General features: G+C 35.8%; 1 protein-coding gene across 1 annotated transcript in view; it reads right to left on the bottom strand.

Annotated features, from left to right (window-relative positions):
* The window catches only part of KCNH8 (potassium channel, voltage gated eag related subfamily H, member 8), a 189,157-nt gene that overhangs the window by 63,066 nt on the left and 114,592 nt on the right, over positions 1–11,499 (bottom strand). The window contains exons 8-9 of the mRNA XM_011974184.1: positions 10,817–11,066; positions 5,255–5,469 (exon numbers count right to left, since the gene is read on the bottom strand). Of these exons, the coding sequence (XP_011829574.1) occupies positions 5,255–5,469; positions 10,817–11,066 (465 nt within the window). The remainder of the gene's footprint in view (positions 1–5,254; positions 5,470–10,816; positions 11,067–11,499) is intronic.

An 11,499-nucleotide genomic window follows, 5' to 3' on the forward strand; every position in this document is an offset into this window, starting at 1 on the left:
AAAAGCAATTGCAGCAAAAGCCAGTATAGACAAATGGGATCTAATTAAACTAAAGAGCTTCTGCACAGCAAAAGAAACTACCATCAGAGTGAACAGGCACCCTACAGAATGGGAGAAAAGTTTTGCAATCTACCCTTCTGACAAAGGGCTAATATCCAGCATCTACAAAGAACTTAAACAAATTTACAAGAAAAAAACAAACAACCCCATCAAAAAGTGGGCAAAGGACATGAATAAACACTTCTCAAAAGAAGACATTTATGCAGCCAACAGACACAGGAAGAAATGCTCATCATCACTGGCCATCAGAGAAATGCAAATCAAAACCACAATGAGAAACCATCTCACACCAGTTAGAATGGCAATCATTAAAAAGTCAGGAAACATCAGATGTTGGAGAGGATGTGGAGAAACAGGAACACTTTTACACTGTTAGTAGGAGTGTAAACTAGTTCAATCATTGTGGAAGACAGTGGCGATTCCTCAAGGATCTAGAACTAGAAATACCATTTGACCCAGCAATCCCATTACTAGGTACATACCCAAAGGATTACAAATCATGCTACTATAAAGACACATGCACACATATGCTTATTACGGCACTATTCACAATAGCCAAGACTTGGAACCAACCGAAATGTCCATCAATGATAGACTGGATTAAGAAAATGTGGCACATGTACACCATGGAATACTATGCAGCCATAAAAGAGGATGAGTTCATCACTTAAATTTCCACAAAGGCTTTAACCATAGAAAATCCTGTGCGACTGGATATTTTTGGTTTTGTCTGGGAAAATCAAGGAAAGATTGATTTTCATTTGGTTCTACATTTATTCTGACACCAGAGTAGGGAACAGGAATCCATAAGGTAATCATTAGGATACAAGTTCCCCTGAAAGTCACAGTATGCTTGGGGAGGGCACAAGACTTTTCCCCTAGGTACAAAGTTATAGAAAGAGAGGTCCAAACTTATCTAGCCCTTAGACGGCATAGTATCCCCTAGACTCTCAGTTATATATAATAGAAGTTTTGAGAGATAAAACATCAGGAAATATAAAACAATGAAGGTCCCATCTGCCTTTAAAATGTAACTCATATGGAGTCCCCTTTGAAAAGAAGCAATACTTTTGGTTCCAGTCATAATGAAGTAACTTACATTGAACTAACCCAATCAAAAGTTATTACCAAACTGGACAAAATTAATAAAATAACTGTGCATTAGCCTGTTCTCATGCTGCTAATAAAAACATACCTGAGACTGGGTGATTTATAGAGGAATGAGGTTTAATTAAGTAAGGTCTCAGGAAACTTGCTATCATGGCAGAAGGGGAAGCAAACACATCGTTCTTTACATGGCAGCAGGGAGAAGAATGAGTGTCTGGTGAAAGGGGAAGCCCCTTATGAAACCATCAGCTCTTATGAGAATTAACTCACTATCACAAGAACAGGATGGGGGAAACTTCCCCCATGATTCAATTATCTCCACCTGGTTCCTCCCATAATATGTGGGGATTATGGGGACTACAATTCAAGATGAGACACACAGTCAACCCATATCAAACTGCTTGAAGGAATTTGAGAGGAATCAACTCGGATAAGACTTGAAGGACTGTGATCCCTAAGAAAAGAGAAGTGCACCAATGAGAGCATCACATTTGGCTAGGTATTTTTCTACAGGCATTTGCTATTTCATTGTAAGGTGGAACAGAAGAGATGAGAAAGGAACATCCTTACCAACTAAGGAGACAGAGAAGTTCAGGTAAACCAAAGCATAAAGGATTTGAGGAATATAATACCAGAGAGAAGTAAACTGCATTGATGTTCCCTTTAAGGCATTAGTCAACTCCTAACTTGAATAGCAAGAGGTAGTACTCTAAGAAACAGACTAAAAATAGCATGTAGAAGGCTAAATTGCAGGATAGAGATTTCAGCAGTCACGTGGTGTTGGGGAGATGGAGGCTGGAGCTCAAGCTCTGCTAAATAGGAAGAGCCTTGGTAAACATACTATGGTTTGAACTGAGACTCTTGAAAAGCTGTTTTAGGAGTAAAGGCTAGACCTCAGGATTGAGGGCAAAATTGAAATATGCCAGCTTAACAAAGCCTATAAATAAACTATGGGCAGCACAAGTTGGTTTGCTGATACTCTATCTGCCTGTGAAAAGAAAATCTTATTTTGAGGAAAATGACATGAACAATCTTTAATAATCAACATCTATAGTTAAACAAAATTCTGACACCTGCTTTTCCTTTTTTAAAAAGAGAACTAAATGACCAAAGAAGAACAAATGACTGAGAGAGAGAGACAGAAAAAGAGAAAAATAACAGACAATGGAAATAATTCCACAGATAATTCAGGTATACAGGCATTTTCGAATTACTATAATTAATGTTCTAGAAAACAGGAAAAGAATCATGAAAATTTTATCTAAGATAAAAATTCCTTTTCCACATACAGAAGAATAAAATTAGATCTTTATGTTACACCATATACAAACATAAATTCAAAATGAATAAAGACTTAAACGTAAGAACTGAAATTATGTAACTCTAAAAGAAAGCATAGGGGAAAGCTCCATGACATTGGTCTGGACAATGATGTGTTTGGATATGACTCCAAAGCACAGGCAACAAAAGCAAAAACAGACAAATTGAATTATATCCAATTAAAAAGCTCTGCACAGAAAAGGAAACAATCCACAGAATCAAGAGACAATCTACAGAATGGGAGAAAATATTTGCAAATCATACATCTGATAAGGAGTTAATATGCAAAATACATAAGAAACTCAAACAACTGAATAACACCAAAAAAAACCCCTGATTTTTAAAATAGACAAATGACCAGAATGAACTTTTCTCAGAAAAAGACATGCAAAAGGCCAACAGTTATATGAAAATATGCTCAATATTGCTAACCATTAGGAAAATGCAAATTAAAACCGCACCTCTTAGAAGGGCTATTTAAAAAAAAACAACAAAGATAAATTTTGGCAAGGATGTGAAGAAAAAGGAACCCCTGCACACTGTTGGTGCAAATGTAAATCAGTATAGCCACTATGGAAAACAGCAGGGAAGTTCTCTAAAACAATTAAAAATAGAAGTACCATATGATCTGGAAGTCCTAATACTGGGTATATATCCAAAGGAATGAAATCAGTATCTTAAAGAGATATACACACTCCCATTTTCATTGCAGCATTATTCATAACAGCCAAAATACAGAATTAACCTAAGTATCCAACAACAGACAAATGAATAAAGAAAATGTGGTATATAACACAATGGAATACTATTCAGCCTTAGAAAAGAAGAAAATCCTGTCATTTGCAGCAACATGGATGAAACTGGAGGTCATTATGCTTAGTGAAATAAGCCAGGTATAGAAAGACAAATACTACATGATCTCAGTTATATACTGAATCTAAAATACCTTGAACTCAAAGAAGCAGAGAGTACAATGATGGTTACCAGGAGCTGGGGCTGGAGATCCAAGAGAGATTAGAAAGATGTTGCTTAAAGGATACAGAGTCTAAGTTAGGAGAAATAAGTTCAAGAGATCTGTTGTACAACATGGTGACTGTAGACAACAATGATGTATTATACACTTGAAAATTGCTAAGGGAGGAGATTTTAAGTGTTATCACCACAAATAAATGATAAACATGTGAGGAAATACATACATTAATTAGTGTGATTTAGCCATTCCAAAATCTATACATATTTCAAAACATCATTTTGTATGCCACAAATTTTTTAAAAAGAATCCTTAATAAGTCAAATGAAATAAAATAGACATTGAGATCCAATATTTCCCACTTTCTATGCTGAGGAATATTAGTGATTTTTCTCTCTGCTAATTTCTTCTTCTTTTTGATTACTTCCATCCCCGAACTCACCCTCGATTTTCAAAACAGTTGTCATTTTATGCTGTCATGGAGAGGACAGAAGACAACTGTAGTTTTAAAATTCAATCTACTGATTTTTTTAAAAGACATGAACATGATTTCAAGAAGAGGCAACATATTTAACAGAAACAATACATGTTTTAAACTCTGATACCTATGTTGAAACTCTGACCCAGCCACCTGCAAGTTTGTGTGAACAGACACACGACTTAACCATTCTGAATTTGTTTTCTCTTCCATAAAAACAGATCAAGACTTACCTTAAAAATTTGTCTTAAGCAATAAATGAGATGCTTTACATAGGTAGGGTGCTTAACACATAAAACGTAGCCAGTAAATGTTGGTACCTCCTCTGCTGTTTGCTATCAACAATGGAGAGAAGCATATATGCAAAACTGGTAATCTTGAACCTCAGAATGGGATATTATCTACGTATTTACTGTCATTAGATAGCCCCAACCAAGATAAAATAGTACACAATTTAAGTTTTCTTTCTACCTTTCACAGCAGAGAATAGTAATGATTGACATGAGCATCTGCACAGTATGGGTTGGTCAAAACAATAGCTTCTCAAGTACATAGGAAAAAAATCCAGAGTTACAAATATCTGAGACAAAGCTCAAGACAGCATATAAAGGCTTGTTGTTACACAATGCTATGCATGCCTTGGCTTGCCTTTCAACAATCATTCCTATTAAATCATGTGTCTCTCTGAGACATCTAATGAAGTCATGTTCACGATCAGCTTAATCACAGGATGCAGTATAGTACATATTTTGACAGGAAAGCTGTTTGTCTAATACGAAACTTGCCACAAATATATAATTGCAGAAAATGTTGATTATGCTTTCAGTGTGACAATCCTTGGCTTGAATCCTTTTATGCACATTTATTCACTTTAAGATAGACTGTTTCGTGTACCATTAAATAAAAGATTATTTTTAGGCAAAATCTATGTCAAGCAATTGGAGTAGTGAACAATTACAAACACAGCAAACTGAACCATATACTTCATATGGAAATCTTTAAATTCTGGAGAAATCACACATCTCTACCTAATGTTACATACAATTGAAATCAATTGTAGTTATAAGCACATGAAAATAACCAAGAAAGAAACTGAGTTGAGAAGTCATTCATGAAAAATATTTTCTTAAAATGTTAATAACAGACTCTAGGTTTGGCTTCTAGCTAATTATCTAACTGCTTAACTGGTGGCTGAATATTCACATCTTAGATATTCAGAGAGTTTTTAAGGTGAGGTTGTGACATCTGCCTTTGCTGTTATAAATGATCTCCAGGCCCAATGTTATTAGGTCTCAGCACTAATTAGAAATGAGACTTACATCACTCTCATGACCTTCTCGAAGGTTGTATGTGAGGTCATGCTGAATGTCTTCCACGAATTTGTGAGCATATTCTGGGTAAAGGTCTAGCACTTCAAAGAGTCCTTTGAGGATGATGCACTGGAGATCACAGTAGGTTAAAGCCTTTACATCTGCATTGGTCTTGATCACTTGGTCCTTAATTGATAGATTTGCTCCAATTAAATCCCCTTTCCCTAGAAAGAGAGAGAGAGATCACTTTCAAAAAAAGCAAGCTTAGGACTGATAACCTCATTTGACTCACAGGCCTCATTTTTCAGTGAGATTACACTGAAAAGAGAAAAACGTTTACCTTGGGGCAGGGCTTTTCAGCTTTGGCATACAATAGCCTCATACCTGGGCTTTAGCTTTTATTTGTTTTATGGCCATTATGCTCCATTTCATAAAGAACCAACAACTAACAAATTTTTAACTAACAACAGCAAGCAGCAAGTAAGCAATATCCTTGGAATGTTACTAGGACAAATGGCCTCTACTTCCCATTCAACAATTTTTTTTAACTTTTAAATTTTTTATTGTACCCAGCATTGTTTAAGATTTTTATTTTTTATTGTGCCCAGCATTTGTGGAAGCAAAGTCCCTGGTATGTAGCAGACTTCAATACAAGTCTGTTTTATCAGATTTGACAGTAAAAGGAAACATGTCAAATTGACTATGAATACCTGAGTTTTTAATAAATCTGCATGTCGAATAAAAAATAGTTTTAAAATTATTATATTATAACTAGGTATTATCTTCAAGTTAACACTGGACTTAAACCTTGAAATTTAGCCTATTTTGGTAGAAGAAAACATAGACTAAAATCTATATTTACAGACACTAGGAATAATACATAGCCAGGTGGTATGGAAGAATTTAAGTCTGATTTATTGTTGTCAATATTGCTAAACTTGGAAATTTTGTTTCTTGTATATTTCATTAGAAATCTAACTTGCTGCTCAAAACTCAAAGTTGGGTACTGATGCAGGATGTAAATATAGCCAGGATGTTTTGAATACGGCAAATTTTTAAATTTTGTATATTTGAGGAGAATTTATCATGATGCGGTGTCTTGCACAATAAACATTCACATTCTCTGTGAAGCAACTAGTGTCTGCAATAACTTCAGGGTCATCATACTTTCATACTTTGGGTTGCCATGGTATGGCTATTTCAGTCACAATGACACTAGCTATAAAAACAGCACCAACATCCTGCCAATCTTGGCATCCTAGAAAGAATTCCACTTTATTTATTCGTTCAATGAATATTTATGGGGAACTGACAACGTGTGCTGGACCTTGTATTGAGTCCTGGCAAGCAGGTACTGGTGAATACCATGTTGGTATTCACCTCATTACCTAAAACTACCTCACTAATTTTACAGTCTTGTGGACTTCTTATTGTCTAGATTTAGGACCTTTAGTTAAGTTTTTGAGTAACTTTGGGTCTCAGTATTCTTATTTCTAAAAGATGAGAAAGATTTTCTTGTGGGCTCCATTTTTCAGCATTATACTACTGATCTTTGCTAATCAGTTACTCTTTCATTGAAACACATAAGGTGATAGGATGCATCTGCAAACCACCCAGGTTAGAGCTATAACTTATGTTTAGTTATAATTAGGCAGACTAATGTTCTGTTGAGAGTACATTTATTCATGCTTTGCCATTTTCTTTTAAAACAATGAAGAAATTGGTCGGGGAGACACTATTACCTGGACATGAAATCAAGGCGTACAAGGCAAACGAATTCCAGCCCCATAACAAATTCCTGCCCCTACCCTTTCCAGGTATCAGATTAAGAAATGTCTGCACGTATTGACTGGACAAGAAAGTTGCTAGGATAAGTTTATGGTTGAACAGCTGTTGTTGTGAAGAAGAAGAACATTAATTTTTTTCATTGGCAGAGTAAACATGTGCTAAATATCTACAGGTCAAGTATAATGTCACGTACTTGCTAAGTTTATCAAAGTAGTATTGATTTGAATTAGCCCTATAAGCCCTATAAGGCAATATTATATATATAATCCATAGGGAAAGTAAAATAGTCAATCTTTATTGAAATAATGTTAATCACAGAAAGTAAATATTAATCTTTTATTGTCTTTGAGTTTAGCCCCAGTAGCACATACCAGTGTTTAGAATGGTCACGCAGCAATTTGCACTTTTGATGTATACATGGGAGAGGCAAAGATGTGAAAATGTTACCCATGTTAATCACATTTATGGAGAAACTTGGGGCCAGGAGCAAAAGATAATGAATTAAATCTTTCAGCCATAAGTAGTTTTTAAAAAAATGTAACAAGAAATATCCAACTGAATCATATTTGACTAGCAATGGAAGTTACACAGAAGCCACTAAATTTGTACTTATTGTGCTCTAGTGTCATAGATGATGCCTTTATATTCTATTCCTAAAACTGTTGATAGCTACCAAAATTTAAAATACACCACAATTATAGAAAAATCCACATTATATCTGTTTAGAATGATACAAGATTCTAAGGAAAAAGTCTAGATGCCCTCTTAAAAACAGGCTGAATCCTCAGGCAGGCTATAAAACATTTCGTGGTACTAAAGAAAAATCAATAAAAAATATTTTATGATTAAGGTTAAGTTTTTGAAGCAAATTAAGAATAACTGTTAATTCTAATTTAGAATAACAAGATGATAGGGCGACTGGCCTTTAACTTCACAAAGTTGAGAAGAGGCCAGGAAGAGTGTTAAATTCTCCCCTTTAGAAAGAAAACACACACACACACACACACACACACACACACACACACGGAACCTTGCTCTAATATCGAGTTACTCTAGTATTGAGCCTTACTCTAATATTGATAAAGAAATGACCACATTAATAGTAAACTCTGAGTTGCCATTCCATGCCTTTCTATTAAGGAGAAAAACATAAGAGGATGAGAAAAGAACAGAGTCACAAATTTGAAAGACAAACCCTACCTTTACTCTAAGTGGTAAACAAGTCAACATGAAGCAGTGAAAAGCATATGGGTCTTTCATCATTCACTAGTGACTATCTCTTCATCTTTAATCTTGGAAATAATCATACTGTCTTAGTCTATTCAGGTTGCCATACTGTAAACTGGGCAGCTTATAAACAAAAAAATTTATTTCTCATAGTTCTAGAGGCTGGAGTCTGGTAAGGGCTCACTTTGTGATTCACAGATGGCACCTTTTCGTTGTGTCTGTACATGGGAGAAAAGGCAGGGTAGCTCTCCTGAGCCTCTACTATAAAGACACTAATCCCATTCATGAGGGCTGTGCCCTCATCACGTATTCACTTCTTCAAGGCCCCACTCCTAATACCATCATATTGGGGATTAGGTTTTGACATATCAATTTTGGGGGGAGGCAGACATTCAGATCATAGCCCACAAACAATGAGATTGTAAGATTTAAATTCAATAATGGGCATAAACACCCAGATCATATGAGGGATTCAATACATATTAGTTCTCTTTCTCTCTTCCAAAATATAATCTATTTTGAAGCTTACTAGCCAGAATCCACTCATAGAAGGCCTACAATGATTATATAGAATAACGTCTTTTTTAAATTTGCATAAATTTAAGGAATACAAGTGCAGTTTTGTTACATAGATATATTGCCTAGTGGTGAAGTCTGGACTTTGAGTGTAACCATCACTTGAATGGTGTACACTGTATCCATTAATTTATTTTCATCCCTCACCCCCTCCCCTAGTCTTCCACTTTTACTAGTCTCCAGTGTCTATTATTCCACACTCTATGTCCACTTGTACACTTTATTTACTTCCCAATTATAAGTGAGAACATGTAGTATTTGACTTTCTTTTTCTGAGTTATTTTGCTTAAGATAATGGTATCCAGTTCAATCCATATTGCTGCAAAATACATGATTTCATTCTTCTTTATGGCTGAATAGTATTCCATTGCATATATGTACCATATTTTTAATCCATTCATCCATTGATGAACACTTAGGTTGATTCCATATTGTTGCTATCATAAATAGTGCTGTGATAAACATATGAGTGCAGGGTTTTTTTTTTAAATTAGAAAAACAGATATTGTTTAGACACGGAAGGAATGCTGAATACAGAATCCAATGTCTTAGGTTAGCCTTGACTTTAGAAAAATCAGAGAAAATACCTTCGCCATCTGTCTTTCTGTGTTGTAAAGGCTTAAATGAGACCTTGTGTATGAACACACTTTGCAAGTAATTGTTTACAAATATAAGGTTCTTAAAAATTAAAAATAAAAAGGTACTGAGTTTATGCCCCTTTTATTAGCGCAAACTCTAAATATTTGTGTTTTATATTGGTGTTTGAAATACATCCTGAATTCACTTGCCTCTCACCATCATTACTACCACCTTGGCTGGTTTCAGACCCCATCATATCCTTCACTTCAGTTTAATTTTCATGTAGGCAAGGATTTTGGTCATTTTCTTTTTTGCTGCATTATCAGTGTTTAGACCAGTACTGGATTCATTCATAGGCCCTCAATAAATGTTAGGTGAATAAACAAACAAAAATTACAGTTTTTTTTTTTTTTTTTTTTTGAGATACTGTCTCTCTCTCTCTGCACTCAGGCTGGAGGCAGTGGCGCTATCTTGGCTTACTGCACCCTCCACCTCTCAGACTCAAGCGATCCTCCCATCTCAGCCTCCCAGGTAGCTGGAACTACAGGATCCTGCCACCATGGCCAGGTAATTATTTGTACTTTTAGTAGAGACAGGGTCTGTCCATGTTGCCCAGGCTGGTCTTGAACTCATGGGCTCAAGCAATCCACCTGCCTCGTCTCCAAAAGTGCTAGGATTACAGGCGTGAGTCACCGTGCCCAGCCCAGAGTGGCCTTTAAAACAGGCCCACATAAAATTGTAAACATGATTTTGTATACATTAACTCTGCATGCCGTTTTTGTCAACTGCCCTTTATGTTTCAATGAAGGCCAATTATGTATTAATATTGAGAGTCAGCTCTGTGGCACAAAATTTTCACAATACATCTTGTAAGTTTTCTTTAAGGAAGTAAAAAGAGCCTATAGTCACCTTGACAGTATTAGGTTAATGACTGCTATGAGAGCTTATTCTTGAAACATAGTCACCTTTGCTCTATTTCTAGCACAGATACAATTTAGTTTTTGTATTCTCTGAATTAATTTTCCACAAAAATAAATGCCCTCTTAAAACGGAGCAGCTATTTCACCAGAAGGGAGTATACATTATGATTAATAATTTGGCTTTAGGAATAAAAAATAACTGAGTTTATTTTCTTACTAGGTGATCTGGGTTTGTTAACTCAAGTACTAGTTATTCATGTCTAAAATGGAGATAATATTTATACTACTTTTTTTTTTTTACAAGAATTAAATAATATGTTGGATATAACACTTAGGCAAACTAAACTCATATGAAGAATACTCCTGAGTTCACGTCTTCATCTATTCTTTTCCTACTCTCAATAGCAGTTTTTCCCCATTTCATCTTCTTAATTTATGCTCCAGAGTCAAACTTCATACAAGTGTTTCAATTCAGACCTACCAAGAATAGCCAGCACCATGCTGTCTTTAAGAACTTCCATGGAGCCCGAGCATACAAAGTAGATGGCCTGCAAAGCATCCCCTTGACGCAGCAGATACTCCCCCGGAGCACAGAAAGAGGTTTTGATGTGTAGAGACAGAGACCTGAGGCAGCCCCGGCTGGCGCATTCAAAAAGGGACAACTGTAAGATCTCCTTGTTCAAGTGCATAGTGATGTCAGAACGCAGTTCATCTGGAAAGTCCTTCAAAAGCTGTCAGAGAAGATGAAGGAGGAAATCAAATTGGGGTAAGTGTCGTCTAACTGATTTACTTTGCAAGACTGCAGGGATGCTCTTCCTACTGTCTCCTGCTGTTTGGCCATCCAGCATACGGAAGAGGAAATCTAAGTATGTATAATCCTGGAGAGATTTTTCAGTGACTGTGATTTCAATTATGTGCTACTAAATAATCAGCTGATAAGAAGTCTGGAGAAAGAGAACAAATTAAGAAAACGCTCTAGCAGGAAAACATATAATGACTCATTGTGACTTGCTTCTCACAGAGTCCTAGTCAGGACATAAGATATGGAATTTGGATCCACTGGTGATTATACGAAGAGAGGAGAAACCAATTAATCACTACTAAAATGTTGGTTACAGGTTTGGTTGGTGGGTTGATGAAATGGTTGGTTGATTTATATAATAT

Source organism: Mandrillus leucophaeus, unplaced genomic scaffold, assembly GCF_000951045.1.
Source record: "Mandrillus leucophaeus isolate KB7577 unplaced genomic scaffold, Mleu.le_1.0 Scaffold1424, whole genome shotgun sequence".
Lineage (NCBI taxonomy): Eukaryota > Metazoa > Chordata > Mammalia > Primates > Cercopithecidae > Mandrillus > Mandrillus leucophaeus.